Genomic DNA, 17,709 nt, shown 5'->3' with positions numbered 1-17,709 from the left:
TTGTGGTTCGATGAACCCTCTGCCAAGCACTTAAATGTGAATTGCAGAGTAATCATGTAGATGTAGCTGTAGATATAGATGTACTAGATGGAGCCACTGTCGTTATGCCAGGTACACCAAGAAGGCGACAGTGTAAAAGGTATGTTTTATATTAGTTGTTTCATTTCTAACGGCTTTTCATTGACTGGCAATGATCAGTGGAAGTGACATCCAGTTACTGTTCCAAGCAATGCGACGCTGTTGAACTGGGTGTCGATCCATGTGTTGAATTTTATCGTACAAAAAGAAGTTACTCAAATGTTGCAATGTTTAATTGCGTTTTAAAAATGTGTGGTCTCAATAAAAGAGACTGCTGCCAGCCCGCCCCGGATGGGGAATTGAAATTCAGTAAAGAAAAAAAATAAAGAAAAAAATAGAAGAAGAAACAAGCTAATTAGCGATATGAAACTGACTGATGACAGGATCAGGCATAAAGACGATGTCTGTTCTGGGCGCTCGTCGCCTCAGTTGTGCCACTGGTGGCTTGGTGTGAAATGTCGCAAATCTCTGTGTGACAATGCAGGCATCTGACAGTTGTGACAGAAAACACGCCTCGTCAAATACAGTGTGAGCAACAGGGAACTGGCCTGAAAATATGTCATGCACCTTAAAACACGCAACCGAGCCTACATCACCTGCAGCAGAGATGGATGAGGTAAGTTGGGTTGCCTACCTTAAAGTGCAGAGATTTTCTGGGCCGTTTTACACTGCCTCAAAATAAAGTGAATCACCCAGGATTCATGGTCGGACGCCAATGTAACATTGTACACGTACACATGTAAATGATTAGAGTTGCAATTCTTTGTGACAGATAGAACAGCCGCCCCAGTGCATTAGACCTGGTATGGTATACAAGAGCGTGCAGCGTTAGATGTTCAGTGATCACGTGGATATGCCTCGTACTCATGTGAGGCAGCATTATTATCACCTAACACAGTTTGGAGGGTGCTTTATTCTAGGCTGCACTTGAACAGCTGATCAAATCGTGCAATATCCAGATTGGTGTGGCATTCGGATGTGACAGTGGCCCAATGTTGGACTGCATGGCGTGTGAGGGCAGGCATACTCGCTGTGGTGGTCGACTGCAAGGAGGATCGCCGTGTTGTGCACCAAACTCCTGGTGACCCATTCACATCTGTGCCTACCCTCTGAGACCAAGTTGTGGACTCCCTGCGACATCCCACAGCACTAGTTTGGACACTAGTGGCAGCGGATTACAGTATTACCGACCCATGTTTAGGCTGATGGTAACACCACAACACGTACGGCTGTGTTTGGGGTGGTGCCCTGGCTCGGGAGCATAGACTGCTGATGTGTGGCGTCGTATTGTGTTCAGTGATGAATCATGGTTCTGTCCTACCCGGATGACCATCGACTGGGACTACGGCTGCCATTCATTCTTCGTACGCTTTAGAGTGGCACAACGGTGTTACTCTCGGCGCCACTGTGTGGGGAGCCATTGGATATGACTTCGGGTCACGAGTGGAAGTGATCGAGGGAACTTGGAAGGTACGGCAGCACGTATATGGAGATCGTGCATCCTCACAAGTTACATGGCATGCCACACTATCGTGATGCCATGTCTCAACAGGGAAACGCTCGTCCACGCATGAGACACGTGCTTTTGAGCTTTCTGCTTGACACTGAGGTAATCCAGTAGCCAGCAAGATCCCAAGATCTGCCCACGACATAACGTGTGGGGCGACCTCGGACGTCAGCTCTGTCCCACTGCCAGTATTCAGGACCTGAAGGAATAAGTACAAGAGGTGTGGGCCAGCGTGCCTCTGGAAAGGGTACAACGACTTTGTGAGACAATTCCCAATCCAATCCGTACAAAGATCGATACAAGACGGGTTGCAACGTCATACTGCTAAGAGAGCTCCTACTGATAAGTTCTTTGTAAATTTGACTCGATTTTGTATTCACTGAAATAACATAAATTATCCTGTCAACTCTTGAAGTTTCATTTCGTATGCATCTCCTCTTCTGATTGCTTCACATCTGTTGTCCGGCAGTGTACACTGAGGTGACAAAAGTCATGGGTTAGCGATATCAAAATATACAGACGGTGGTAGTATCGTGTACACAAGGTATAAAAGGGCGGCGCATTGGCCGGATCTGTCATTTACACTCAGATGATTTATGTGGAAAGGTTTCCGACACGATTATGGCCGCACGACGGGATGTAACACTTTGGACGCGGAATGGTAGTGGGACATTCCATTTTCGAAAACGCTAGGTAATTCAGTACTCAGATCCACAGTGTCAGAGCAGTTGTTGTTGTTGTGGTCTTCAGTCCTGAGACTGGTTTGATGCAGCTCTCCATGCTACTCTATCCTGTGCAAGCTTTTTCATCTCCCAGTACCTACTGCAACCTACATCCTTCTGAATCTGCTTAGTGTATTCATCTCTTGGTCTCCCTCTACGATTTTTACCCTCCACGCTGCCCTCCAATACTAAATTGGTGATCCCTTGATGCCTCAGAACATGTCCTACCAACCGATCCCTTGTTCTGGTCAAGTTGTGCCACAAACTTCTCTTCTCCCCAATTCTATTCAATACTTCCTCATTAGTTATGAGATCTACCCATCTAATCATCAGCATTCTTCTGTAGCACCACATTTCGAAAGCTTCTATTCTCTTCTTGTCCAAACTATTTATCGTCCATGTTTCACTTCCATACATGGCTACACTCCATACGAATACTTTCAGAAATGACTTCCTGACACTTAAATCAATACTGGATGTTAACAAATTTCTCTTCTTCAGAAACGCTTTCCTTGCCATTGCCAGTCTACGTTTTATATCCTCTCTACTTCGACCATCATCAGTTATTTTGCTCCCCAAATAGCAAAACTCCTTTACTACTTTAAGTGCCTCATTTCCTAATCTAATTCCCTCAGCATCACCCGACTTAATTAGACTACATTCCATTATCCTTGTTTTGTTTTTGTTGATGTTCATCTTATATCCTCCTTTCAAGACACTGTCCATTCCGTTCAACTGCTCTTCCAAGTCCTTTGCTGTCTCTGACAGAATTACAATGTCATCGGCGAACCTCAAAGTTTTTATTTCTTCTCCATGAATTTTAATACCTACTCCGAATTTTTCTTTTGTTTCCTTTACTGCTTGCTCAATATACAGATTGAACAACATCGGGGAGAGGCTACAACCCTGTCTTACTCCCTTCCCAACCACTGCTTCCCTTTCATGTCCCTCGACTCTTGTAACTGCCATCTGGTTTCTGTACAAATTGTAAATAGCCTTTCGCTCCCTGTATTTTACCCCTGCCACCTTTAGAATTTGAAAGAGAGTATTCCAGTCAACATTGTCAAAAGCTTTCTCTAAGTCTACAAACGCTAGAAACGTAGGTTTGCCTTTCCTTAATCTTTCTTCTAAGATAAGTCGTAAGGTCAGTATTGCCTCACGTGTTCCAGTGTTTCTACCGAATCCAAACTGATCTTCCCCGAGGTTGGCTTCTACTAGTTTTTCCATTCGTCTGTAAAGAATTCGTGCTAGTATTTTGCAGCTGTGACTTATTAAGCTGATAGTTCGGTAATTTTCACATCTGTCAACACCTGCTTTCTTTGGGATTGGAATTACACTCCTGGAAATGGAAAAAAGAACACATTGACCCCAGTGTGTCAGACCCACCATACTTGCTCCGGACACTGCGAGAGGGCTGTACAAGCAATGATCACACGCACGGCACAGCGGACACACCAGGAACCGCGGTGTTAGCCGTCGAATGGCGCTAGCTGCGCAGCATTTGTGCACCGCCGCCGTCAGTGTCAGCCAGTTTGCCGTGGCATACGGAGCTCCATCGCAGTCTTTAACACTGGTAGCATGCCGCGACAGCGTGGACGTGAACCGTATGTGCAGTTGACGGCATGCGGGACGCCGGGTGGACGTACCGCCGAATTGCTCAACACGTGGGGCGTGAGGTCTCCACAGTACATCGATGTTGTCGCCAGTGGTCGGCGGAAGGTGCACGTGCCCGTCGACCTGGGACCGGACCGCAGCGACGCACGGATGCACGCCAAGACCGTAGGATCCTACGCAGTGCCGTAGGGGACCGCACCGCCACTTCCCAGCAAATTAGGGACACTGTTGCTCCTGGGGTATCGGCGAGGACCATTCGCAACCGTCTCCATGAAGCTGGGCTACGGTCCCGCACACCGTTAGGCCGTCTTCCGCTCGCGCCCCAACATCGTGCAGCCCGCCTCCAGTGGTGTCGCGACAGGCGTGAATGGAGGGACGAATGGAGACGCGTCGTCTTCAGCGATGAGAGTCGCTTCTGCCTTGGTGCCAATGATGGTCGCATGCGTGTTTGGCGCCGTGCAGGTGAGCGCCACAATCAGGACTGCATACGACCGAGGCACACAGGGCCAACACCCGGCATCATGGTGTGGGGAGCGATCTCCTACACTGGGCGTACACCACTGGTGATCGTCGAGGGGACACTGAATAGTGCACGGTACATCCAAACCGTCATCGAACCCATCGTTCTACCATTCCTAGACCGGCAAGGGAACTTGCTGTTCCAACAGGACAATGCACATCCGCATGTATCCCGTGCCACCCAACGTGCTCTAGAAGGTGTAAGTCAACTACCCTGGCCAGCAAGATCTCCGGATCTGTCCCCCATTGAGCATGTTTAGGACTGGATGAAGCGTCGTCTCACGCGGTCTGCACGTCCAGCACGAACGCTGGTCTAACTGAGGCGCCAGGTGGAAATGGCATGGCAAGCCGTTCCACAGGACTACATCCAGCATCTCTACGATCGTCTCCATGGGAGAATAGCAGCCTGCATTGCTGGGAAAGGTGGATATACACTGTACTAGTGCCGACATTGTGCATGCTCTGTTGCCTGTGTCTATGTGCCTGTGGTTCTGTCAGTGTGATCATGAGATATATCTGACCCCAGGAATGTGTCAATAAAGTTTCCCCTTCCTGGGACAATGAATTCACGGTGTTCTTATTTCAATTTCCAGGAGTGTATTATATTCTTCTTGAAGTCTGAGGGTATTTCGCCTGTTTCATACATCTTGCTCACCAGATGGTAGAGTTTTGTCAGGACTGGCTCTCCCAAGGCTGTCAGTAGTTCTAATGGAATGTTGTCTACTCCGGGGGCCTTGTTTCGACTCAGGTCTTTCAGTGCTCTGTCAAACTCTTCACGCAGTATCATATCTCCCATTTCATCTTCATCTACATCCTCTTCCATTTCCATAATATTGTCCTCAAGTACATCGCCCTTGTATAGACCCTCTATATACTCCTTCCACCTTTCTGCTTTCCCTTCTTTGCTTAGAACTGGGTTTCCATCTGAGCTCTTGATATTCATACAAGTCGTTCTCTTATCTCCAAAGGTCTCTTTAATTTTCCTGTAGGCGGTATCTATCTTACCCCTAGTGAGATAGGCCTCTACATCCTTACATTTGTCCTCTACCCATCCCTGCTTAGCCATTTTGCACTTCCTGTCGATCTCATTTTTGAGACGTTTGTATTCCTTTTTGCCTGTTTCACTTACTGCATTTTTATATTTTCTCCTTTCATCAATTAAATTCAATATTTCTTCTGTTACCCAAGGATTTCTACTAGCCCTCGTCTTTTTACCTACTTGATCCTCTGCTGCCTTCACTACTTCATCGCTCAAAGCTACCCATTCTTCTTCTACTGTATTTATTTCCCCCATTCCTGTCAATTGCTCCCTTATGCTCTCCCTGAATCTCTGTACAACCTCTGGTTCTTTTAGTTTATCCAGGTCCCATCTCCTTAAATTCCCACCTTTTTGCAGTTTCTTCAGTTTTAATCTACAGGTCATAAGCAATAGATTGTGGTCAGAGTCCACATCTGCCCCTGGAAATGTCTTACAATTTAAAACCTGGTTCCTAAATCTCTGTCTTACCATTATATAATCTATCTGATACCTTTTAGTATCTCCAGGGTTCTTCCATGTATACAACCTTCTTTCATGATTCTTAAACCAAGTGTTAGTTATGATTATGTTGTGCTCTGTGCAAAATTCGACCAGGCGGCTTCCTCTTTCATTTCTGTCCCCCAATCCATATTCACCTACTATGTTTCCTTCTCTCCCATTTCCTACACTCGAATTCCAGTCACCCATGACTATTAAATTTTCGTCTCCCTTCACAATCTGAATAATTTCTTTTATTTCATCATACATTTCTTCAATTTCTTCGTCATCTGCAGAGCTAGTTGGCATTGTCAGAGCAGAGTAAACCAAATTGCAGGCACTACATTACCTCCAGTCAGGGCTTCTACTTAACGACCGAGAGGAGCGCCTTTTCATAGAGTTGTCAGTGCTAACAGACAAGCAGCACTGCGTGAAATGAAGCAGAAATCAATGTGGAGCTTACAACGAACGTATCCGCTGGGACAGCGTGGCGAAATTTGGTGTTAATGTGCTGTGGCAGTAGAAGACAGACGCGAGTGCCTTTGCTAACAGCACGACGTTGTCTGGAGCGCCTCGCCTATGCTGGTGATCCCACCGATTGGACCCAGACGGACTGGAAAACCGTAGCCTGGTTAGGCGACTACCGATTTCAGTTCATAAGAGCCGATTGTAGAGTCCGAGTATTGCGCACATCTCAAGAAGCCAAGTTGCCAACAAGGCAATGTGCAAACTGGTGGTGGCTACATATCTGTGTGGGCTGTGTTTGCATGGAATGGACTAGGTTCTCTCGTCCAACTGAACTTGTTGACTGCAAATGCTTATGTTCGGCTACTTGGTGACCATTTGGAGCCATTCATGGTGGCCTTCTTGTTCCCAAACAACGATGGAATTCTTATGAATGTCAATGCACCAGGCCACAGTTGTTCATGATTAATTTGAAGAATATTTTGGACAATTCCAGCGAATGATTTGGACACCCGCATCGCCTGAAAGAATACCACCGAGTATGTATGGGATATAATTGAGAGGAGTCGGCCGGTGTGGCCGTGCGGTTAAAGGCGCTTCAGTCTGGAACCGCGTGACCGCTACGGTCGCAGGTTCGAATCCTGCCTCGGGCATAGATATGTGTGTGATGTCCTCAGGTTAGTTAGGTTTAATTAGTTCTAAGTTCTAGGCGACTGATGACCTCAGAAGTTAAGTCGCATAGTGCTCAGAGCCATTTGAACCATTTTTTTATAATTGAGAGGTCAGTTCGTGCACAAATTCTTGCAGCGACAGCACTTTCGAATTTATGGAGGCAGCATGGTTCAAATGGCTCTGAGCACTATGGGACTTAACAACTGAGGTCATCAGTCCCCTAGAACTTAGAATTACTTAAACCTAACTAACCTAAGGACATCACACACATCCATGCCCGAGGCAGGATTCGAACCTGCGACCGTAGCGGTCGCGCGGTTCCAGACTGTAGCGCCTAGAACCGCTCGGCCACTCTGGCCGGCGCACTAGGGGTTTGCATATCTTTAACTTCTTCCCTAAGTCATCTGAATTAAGGATGCCATGATTAGATTTAAACTTGCTTTTGATTTTGATCAGGTCTTTTAATACTCTGCCTAATCGAAACATACAAAAAAGACAGACAGCCATCTTTTTCTATTTCCATAGTGATTTGAATGTTGTTATGAATGGACCTGAGGTGACGCAGAACCTCTAGTTTCCATTAATTTATGGCTACAGAAACATCTTTTTATGACTTCAATATTGAAGAGCCGATGGAAATATACATGGCAGAAAATCTAATGAGCCGGCCGCTGTGGCCGAGCGGTTCTAGGCGCTTCAGTCTAGGACCGCGCGACCGCTACGGTCGCAGGTTCGAATCCTGCCTCGGGCATGGATGTGTGTGATATCCTTAGGTTAGTTAGCTTTAAGTAGTTCTAAGTTCTAGGCGACTGATGACCTCAGCAGTTAAGTCCCATAGTGCTCAGAGTCATTTGAACCATTTGAAAATCTGATGAACAGTGATACCAGGTGCTACTTGGATAATGCATGTCATCCCATAATTTCCACTATTTGTTCCAAATGACAGGGTAAGGCGATGGCCACGGCGAGCGGCAACCATGAGGATAGTTGGGTTCTGCATTTCCGTCAGCGAGGGCGCTGCTTCCTGTGTACTGCGGTCCCTCTGTCTTAGTCCATGCACAGAATACACACAGCGCGCTGATGAGTTACTGGAGGGGGGAAGTCTTCTTCAGCATTTGATGAGTCACATGAAGATGGCTGGCAGGTGCCTAGTTGAGAGCTCGTGACGTGTGGTGCAGAACGAACGGCTGCAATGCCGAAACGTCGCCAGAAAAATTTTAAAATTCACACGAATCTGATTGACCGCTATAGCTGATTTCGTAAATGAAAAGGATAATGTGAATTTCTCCCTCTCTACTGGCCAGTAGCTAGACTTACCTGTGGTTGTCAGCGGCGCCCCTGGCATTTCGGGTGGTGGCATTGAAGAGACGCCCGTCGTCTGGGTCGGCGTCCGCCTCTGGCGGGGGCGTGGCACGGTCACTGCATGCGGGGGTGGCCGCCTCCTCTGGCGGAGATTCTCGGGGTGAGGGCATCTCTGGAACAGCAGCCAGTGGCAGTAGTTAGGCCACTTCAAAGGCAAAAGGGAAGCTCAAAATAAAGAATCAGAAAACAACGACTCCCCGTCTCCACACACGATTTAGCTGTGTATCTCACACCAGTTTCCTGTTTGAATGGCCTAACTTGGCTGTAAGAGCTCCAGACATTTATTTTTCATTGCTGGCACACATACAAGAATTTTATCTAGAAACTAAAGCAGGTCGTAACTTTTCATTGAATGATTGTATCACATCTGTATATATGTATGTATGTCGGATATTTTCCCAAACCCATGTACCTATTTCTACCAAATTTGGCACACAAACAGCAAACTTCACGAGTTACAGTATTGTTGGTGCGGAGACATGTGCAAAAAAGTGTTTTTTAGTCCCTACTGTAGAACTGGCCTGCCTTATCGATCTGATTTCCAGGGCAGCCTCAAGTCAGGGGCAAGGAACGATTTTCCAGCCCCCGATATCTAGGCTGCCCTGCACGAGAGGCATGTTGTGTTGGATGAGGAGGGAGATTAGTGTTTAACATCCCGTGGACAATGAGGTCATTAGAGATGGAGCACAAGCTGTGATTAGGGAAGGATGGAGAAGGAAAGGGTACGTGCCCTTTAGAAAGAACCGTCCTGGCATTTACCTCGAGCAGTTTAGGGAAATCACTGAAACCCTAAATCAGGACAGCCGGACGCAGGTTTGAAGTATCATTCTCCTGAATGCGAGTCCAGTGTGCTAACCACTGTGCTACCCTGCTCGGTACGCTGTGTTGCAGTAGTATCGTCTGCACGACTGGGTGATAGTTGAGATGGATAGAAGAGGGTGTGAACACAGAGAGGGGACAGGAGGAGATGGATAGAGAGGTATGAGCAGAGAGAGGGTTGGCAGGAGGGCATGGTTGGAAATGGCAGAGGAGATGTACAGAGAGAGAGGGGGAAGGAGGGAATGGTTGGAGAGAGGAAACATATGTTGAGGGGGGGAAGCAGGGGATAGGGGATGGACAGAGTAGAGAGGAAGGCAGAGACAGAGAGGGGAGGAGGTAATGGATAGGATGAGGGGGAGGAGATAATATACAAAGAGAGCGGTAGGAGGAGATTGACAGACAAGGAGAAAGGGGAAGAGGAGATGAACAGTGGTGGAGGATGAGGTGGAGAGAGAGAGGGAGGTGGTGGAGTAGGCAGTGGACAGAGAAAGAAGGGCATGATGGGATGGACAGAGAGAGGGGGAGTAGGGGATGGACAGAGAGAGGGGAAGAAGGAGACAGGCAGAGATGAGGAGGAGGAGGAGGAGGAGAAGAAGGGGAAAGAGAGATGGGAGGGGGGAGTGTAGGAAGAGATGGACAGAGAGTGTGTAGAGGCAAAGACGGGTAGAGGGAGGGGGGTGGATAGAGAGAGGGGGCTATGAAGAGATTTATTTATTTAGCGTAGGGGGAGAGAGAGATAGGGGGTGGTGGTGTATGAGGAGATGGACAGAGAGTGTGTAGAGGCAAAGATGGATAGAGGGAAGGGGGGTGGATAGAGAGAGGGGGCTACGAAGAGATCTATTTATTTATTTATTTAGCGTATTGAAATGCACATCATTTTATACTTCTTACAGATGTTCAAACAAATACATAAAAACACAATAAAATATGCTGTATAAGAAGTATAAAACATACAGATAGATGGCAATACAATTAAATACGAAGAGATGAACAGACAGAAGGAGGAGGAGAGGGAGGTGTAGGAGGCTTGTAGAGGATGGAGATCCGCAATCGGCAGGTGAAAAAGAAAGTGAGTGTGGGAACGCAGGTGGAAGAAAGAGAGGCTATGAAGTGGGAAGCTGAGAGCGTGTGAGGAAGCAAGTGCAAGATGAAATACATAAGTACCCTGGCAAAAAATGTCTGTTTATCCAGACATGCAACAAAATATCTTTAAATATCACAAAAAGTAACGGGTAGTGTAGTAATAAGTATCAGTTTATGTTCAGCACAAATTAACCAGACACAGGAAAACATCAAACAATAAGCGTATTGAAACTGACTAAAGTCATTTTCGAATACGAGCGCTACGTCAGCCCTCATTGTTAGTTGCAGCAGCAAGCTGTAGAACGTGTGTGAGTTGCGCAATAGAACTTACGTAGACTCCTTACCCTGCAGAGGTTTTCAGGCACCTTGTGGTGGTCCGGCTGCAGGGGATACTGAAGGGGGCTCAGTCTCCCTTGGACAGATCACCCTGGGCGAACGCACCTATGCGGAGTGTAGTTGCCATTCTCAAGACGACGCTTTTAATTCATTTTCGAACGTAATGATTCTTATACACTGTGGCACTGTTTTACAATTATCTACTTAATTCGTATACCTGTACCGAATGTACTCGCCACATTGAAGATGAAGCTTTCGCTCAGCTCCGGACGAAAGGGTTTTGCCACCCTCTGACGTATGCTTTTCTGTTTGTTACTTTCTCGCATAGCGCGATACCCTTCTTCTGTATTTCCATCACTGTCCCTGATATAAAAACAATAAATGAAATGTTTGAGGTGAACAACATCTCGGCGTACTAAGCGTGGTAGGAGATGCACGGAAACTACTCTTCGTATGCGATGTGTATGCAAAATTATTTTCATAAAACTGGACATAGATATCGAAATAGAAAGAAACTTGTTTGTATGGCTTTCAGCTCTAGCAGGTCATTAATGTACCGTTGGCGGTTATTGTGGAATTATAGTGGTCGGCGATATTTGTCGACCACAGATAACGTGCTGTTGGCGGCTTATGCAAGAGTGACATGTAATTTATCTGACGCGCGATTGTGTCACCGCCGAAGACTTTCTGCCACGTTCTGCTGGGTGAAGCACTCAGCGTCGTTAATATTTAATCCTTCAGCGGTTCGTCTGGTCTTATTCCAGATAAGAGCTATGATCAAACCTCACGGCTTCACTTAAAGAATTTTCGGTTTAACAGGTTAAGTCAGGGAGAGTTGGACCTATTTTTTTCTTCAGCATAAAATTAGGGTGTTTTTTTTAACTTTTTTTACCTCTGGCGGTTTATCTGCATAGAATTTCATACAAACTTAAGTACAATATATTACTGAGACACTCCCACTTAATACACAGCAGATATGATAAAGTGAAAATATACATGAGTGGTGCACCTCAACCACAAATATGGGTGACATAGACCAGTGTACAGAGAGAGAAAGGCCATATAAAACTGACTATACATGAAGAAAAGATTAAATTAAAATTACACATTTTTATTTGGAATACGTTGTAGTGAATGCAGAATTTTACCATGAAATATTTTAGTCCAAAACAATAGATACAGTTTACTAGATACAGTTGCTGCCTTCCTCTTAAAATTCATGGTTTTATCAATATAAGGAATAGGTGACATTTCTTCCAAAAGTTTTGTCTGTGTTGGTTTAGGAGTGGTTAGTTTTGAAGTGGAAATCTTGGACGTTTTTGATTTACAAGGACTCAAGTGCAAAGTCGAGTCAGTGAAGAAATTTGACTTATACAGCTAACTATTTACTTTTGATGTGTTTTCGATCACTAGACGTTTTGACGAGCTTTGAAGCTGTTGGTTAGCCTGTGTGTGAGTTTCTGCTCTTCCATTTGTTGGCAAAGACGTATCTTCCGACAAATAAGCATAATCTGGAACTGCGGCCGTATTCAGTGTGTCATGCCTTGAAGCTAAATTTAATTGCGCTCCGTCACACCCACATTAAGACACGTGGTCCATATCTGTCAACTAACACTGGTCCATGTCTCCCGACTGTCAGGGAGAGATGGACCACCCCGACTGCTGTCCGCAGGTAGCGATTTCGAGGAGTGTGGGCACTCAACGGGTAGCGACATCGACAGCCATAGTAGATCAGCTTCATGCCTACATATTTGTCAACCTTGCGGTGATAAAACTGCGTCTATATTGTGCAAACTAAGCCTTAATGATATAATTATGTAACTACACGATAAAATTTTTCCGTTTACAGAGAATGTGATTTTTTTCTGCAGTATTAGTACTAAAATAACAGCAACGCTTTTGCACCACGCTTGCTCACAGAAGAGCTTCCTCACAAGTAGCACGAGCTGCTCTCCAGCGCCGCATTCCTGAAATACGCCACCGGTCAATCTCACCCAGTGGGCCGGCCGCTGTGGCCGAGCGGTTCTAGGCGCTTCAGTCCGGAACCACGCGGCTGCTACGGTCGCAGGTTCGAATCATGCCTCGGGCATGGATGTGTGTGATGTCCTTAGACTAGTTAGGTTTAAGTAGTTCTAAGTCTTGGGGACTGATGAGCTCAGATGTTAAGTCCTATAGTGCTTAGAGCTGTTTTCTTTTTTTTAGCTGTAAGAGCGTCGGCTTTCGTGTTTGGCGACCATTTCAATAAAATAGTTCCGTATGTGTGACCGCGTCATATGTGATGAACCTTCCGATGTTTCGGTCGCTACTGCAGGCAGCCTCCAGCAGGGTCAAGGACTGCCAGCATTAACAACCGGAACGTTGGTAGTTTTACTATGTACGACTTGAGGTTACACTCGGAAAAAAGAGAGAAAACAGCTACTGTTACCGGTAGCCACATTATATTCTTACTAACCCATAGTTGCTGACTGACCATCGGCTGTAACGCACTGTTAGTAAACTCGGAAAGTGTTCATCTAGGTTGGACTCGCTCCTATTGTATCGACTCTGTCGACGAAGAATCGATTTGTTTCCAGAATGAGATTTTCACTCTGCAGCGGAGTGTGCACTGATTTGAGTGTTCACTGGCAGATTAAAACTGTGTGCCGGACCGAGACTCGAACTCAGGACCTTTGCCTTTCGCGTGCAAAGAGCAGCTGCCCGCTAAAGGCAAAGGTCCTGAGTTCGAGTCTCGGTCCAGCACACAGTTTTAATCTGCCAGGAAGTTTCAGTCGATTTGTTATGTCTTTGGCAGATGGTAGCTTCTTTAGTAGGAGTCTTATGGAGATCTGACATGGCACTTTTCGGAAATATGCACACATTATATAGACAAAACGTATGAAATTAATATCAAATAACCAATTCTACCATGTTTTTACCGTAACTGTACGAAACTATACTCTCTCAATGGGCTGTAAGAATCTGATCCTTTTTTCATAAGGATTTTTTCTGAACTAGTTCTCCAGAAAACTAAGTAATCGTTAAACACATAAAAGCAAGTATTCATTAAACACCTACTCAAATTTTCAAGACACTTCATCAAAAGATTTTTTCCCTTTTATACTCTTCGTTTTGAAATGGATACGTGTCATGATACACAAAGTTGTATTTTTTACTCTTCCGAGACACGTCTTCAGACTTCCTTTCTCCTCTAATAATGGACAGTTTCCAAGGCGGGAATCGTTTGTTGATGGAGTCTACCGTCCGCCGTTTGTTTACTGTCCCTCATTGTCTGCCCAGGGAGTTTCCTTTGACGACTTGAGAAGCATAATGACGATGTTTAACGGTGCTATTGCTCAACGTTTCCGTGGCAGTTTGAATGAGTGCTTTTGGCATGTTTCTCAGGTACACACACACACACACACACACACACACACAGTAGCTGTGTCCAGTTCCAACGACACGCATGTGTGTAATGATACCCGCTGACAGCTAGTCGAATGACGCGGCCTCCTCTATCAGACTGACAGAAAACAAACAGATTACTGAGACGGGTGAGAGCGGTATATGTATCGGTCTACGCTATCCTATACGTTTCTAACCTTGGCCGACTTCTTCAGGTGCCCGAAAACAGACAGACGGCGCGGCGGTTAGCCGCCTATGTGGAACACAACGCCAACCACTGCCTGACTCGCCTCTTGCAATTATTCTGAACGATTCCCTCCCCCCCCCCCCTTTCCCTCCAAGTCTAGAGATTATTGTCACACGTGGGAAGAAGACTGCTAATGACAGGTCGTCACACGTCGGGGAAAGCGACTGTGACAATAACATTCATCATCACTGTCACGACTTCACGCCGGGCCTACCATGACCTTAATTACACAGGTCGTTTCAAAAATAGATGGCGTAATTTTCGGTTCGTGTTCCCTATATGTAGACGACAAAAATAGTTCATTACAACACGTGTCCCGCAAATGCTGCGTTTCCGAGTTAAGGCCTTCAAAACAGGGATAGTCACCGGAACTTTTTTCTTCCCGCAGGTGCTTGCCGTGACAGAAGATATTAATAGGACAATTCGTTCCGAATGGTTGTGTGTATTAAGGTTTGAATTGGATATTAGACAAATGCTCAAATCTTGATTAGTGAGCAGTGCGTTTCATGTGTGTTACGACGGACGGAAATGCTGGGCGGCGTTTGTACCAGGATAGACAATCACTGCAAAGATGACCAGACCGGAAGACATTTGAATGTGTCCATCGTCGTCTCTGCCCTCTAGGAAAGTTTGCGTACTCTGTCTTGAGAGGGATGCAACCAAGTTCTACAACTCCAGACGTCCAGACGTTAGCGTTGCGAGGGTCCCAAGACTATTGCGAGAGCAACAGTTGTTTCCTTATCATTTGCGACGTGTACCTATTCTTTCGCCAGTATATTACCCTGCATGAGTTACGTTCTGCCTTGGTTCCTGCATCAGTGTGCTATAGGTCCAAACTTTCCAGCTTTGGTATTTTTCACAGGTGAAAAATAGTTCACACGAGATGGCATTACCAATTTCCGCAATCAGCATATGATAAACCGCATAAGACTGTGCTACTCCATCACCAAGCGCGCTTCTTCCTCGGCAGGCGGGCCAGCATCATTAGCAATGGTTACATGGATCCCATATACTTATCACTTTTGCTCCTGTTCATCTTATAACCTCTTTTCAAAACATTAGCCATTGCGTTCAAGTCCTTTGAAGTCTCTGACAGAATTAAAATCTCTTCAGCAAGCCTTAAAGTTCTCATTTATTTTTCCTGAACTTTAATTTCCTTTGCAGTCTTCTCATCACTACGCATGTTCAGTACACAGATTGTATAACACCCAGGAAGCTATAATCCTGTCCCATTACTTTCTCAAATACTGCTTCCCTATCGTGTCTTTCGACTCTTTAACTGGCGATCGGTTTCTGTACAAGTTGTAGGTGACCTCTCGTTTTATACCTGCTAACTTCAGAATTTCAAAAAGTGTGCGTTGGTCAACAAGGTCAAACGGTTTCTCTAACTCTACGGATGCTATACAAGTAGGTTCGCCTTTTTTCATCTGTCGTCCAAGTTAAGTCAGTACTGCCTCGCCTTTTCTCCGGAACCTAAATTGATCTTCCACGAGGGACTTTCCGAAAGTAAGTCTCGTCATTGTTCCTGAAAGAGAATTCGCACACCAGGTGACATAAACAAATGCGATATGAATCCAAACCCATTGCTGGTTCAACGACCGAAAGGGCGTCAGCGGAGGAGGAATGACGCATGCGCAGAGCGCCAAAGAAGAGAGAGTAACAGCAGACTGGTGTGCCGACATTATTCGAGTACACACGTCGCCAGTGGAAATGTGTTGTGTTATCTGGTACGAATGGGCACGTGAGAGTAGTGTCTCTGTCATCCGTGGACATATGGTGAACAGGTCATGTCCTGTCAAGTGGTCGGTCGCTGGTGTTCCACGTTCAGAGGATGTTCACCTGTTCCCTACACTGAAAGACGTACTTTCACCACGTCGCTTCCAAACCAATGCTGATATGGAGCAGGCTGTGCGACAATCCCTTGCATAGTAGGGCGCCCTGTTTAACCAGATTGGTTTCTTCAAACTGTTTGCATGCTACGACAAATATCTCAATGTCGGTGGCGGCTATGTCGAAAAATAGTGCAAGGTGTATAGTTCATAACGCCATAATGTATTTGCAATAAAGTTACCATATGAAAAACAGTGACGACACTTACTTTCAGAACGTCCCTCTCACAAGTTTTTTCCGTTCCTCTGCAAATAATTGGTGTCAATATTTTATGACTTGATCTATTAAACTGATAGGTAATATTCACACCTTTCACCAACGGCCTTCATTGGAATAAGAATTACTACATTCTTCTTTAAGTCTGGGGGTTTTTCGCCTGTCTCATATCTTGCACCCCAGGTGGAACAGTTTTGTCATGCCTGGCTCTGCCGAGGACCTCATTAACCCTCAGGAGACATCGTACGCTACAGTGACCTTATTTCCACTTAGGTCTTTCGGTGCTCTGTCAAATTATTCGCACAGTGTCATAGCTGCCATTTCATCTTTGTCTTCTACTTCTTCGCTTTATATAACATTATCTAGTTCGTTTCCCTTGTATAATCCTTCTGTATAGTCCTGCCATTTTTCAGCTTTCTCATTTTTGCTTGTTATCTGTCTCAAAATGTCTCTTTAATTTTCCTATAGCCTTGCGTTCTTCTACTACAATGCGTTTTTCCTCTAGTCATTCCTTATTTTTCCTTTGCACTTCATATCAATCTCAATTTTTAGATATCTGTAATTCCTTCTGCCATCTTCATTTCTTTTCGTCCATTGTATCAAATATCTCTTGCGTCATACAAAGATTTATTCTAAGGTTTGTCTTTTTACCCACCTCATCGTCTGCTGACTGCACTATTTCCTCTCTTAAAGCAATCCGTTGGTCTTCTATTGTATTCTTTAGTAACAAACAGTTCTAAATATGTAAACGATGTGACATACTCGAGATGTTCATTACAAATGTAATCGGTTACTGTCGGATTCTTTGTCTTTGTTCTATTGTTATCTTGAATCTGCACAGCTATGTGTCCAACTGTGCTCCGCAACGATTAAGTCAAGTGATTCATCTTCTCTTGGCAAATTAATACAGGGAGAATGATTTAGAAAACATTCTAAACAGCCCTCTTATATTGTTTGCATATCTTGCCGCTGTCTAGTGAATCAACAGAATTTCAAAACGAAGTAAAAATGATTTAGACAAGAACATAAAAAGTGTGAGGGCCCCTACATGAGTACTAACAGAATTTTTGTTACACTATTAATGATATAAATTTAGAGGTTGTCAATTCGACTAAGCATGTAGGAATTGCAGTTACCAACGACTTGAATCGGAACTGTCATATCGAGAATGTTCTACGGAAGTGCAGTGTAACAGTGCTGATGCAGGAGGAAGCTGTGACTCCCTAGGCGTCCGTTTTTTTTAATTTTTTTTTTTATTCGGAGACATTAATGAGAATCATTA

General features: G+C 45.2%; 1 protein-coding gene across 1 annotated transcript in view; it reads right to left on the bottom strand.

Moving 5' to 3' along the window:
• The window catches only part of LOC124545898 (calcium release-activated calcium channel protein 1-like), a 139,382-nt gene that overhangs the window by 100,288 nt on the left and 21,385 nt on the right, over positions 1-17,709 (bottom strand). Inside the window, exon 2 of the mRNA XM_047124858.1 lies at positions 8,411-8,567. Coding sequence (XP_046980814.1) covers positions 8,411-8,565 — 155 coding nt within the window. The 5' untranslated portion in view covers positions 8,566-8,567. The remainder of the gene's footprint in view (positions 1-8,410; positions 8,568-17,709) is intronic.

The sequence above is a fragment of the Schistocerca americana genome, chromosome 8, assembly GCF_021461395.2.
Source record: "Schistocerca americana isolate TAMUIC-IGC-003095 chromosome 8, iqSchAmer2.1, whole genome shotgun sequence".
In the NCBI taxonomy this organism is placed as follows: domain Eukaryota; kingdom Metazoa; phylum Arthropoda; class Insecta; order Orthoptera; family Acrididae; genus Schistocerca; species Schistocerca americana.
The sequence above is the reverse complement of the archived record's forward strand: the minus strand, read 5'-3'. Positions and strand labels throughout refer to the sequence as shown.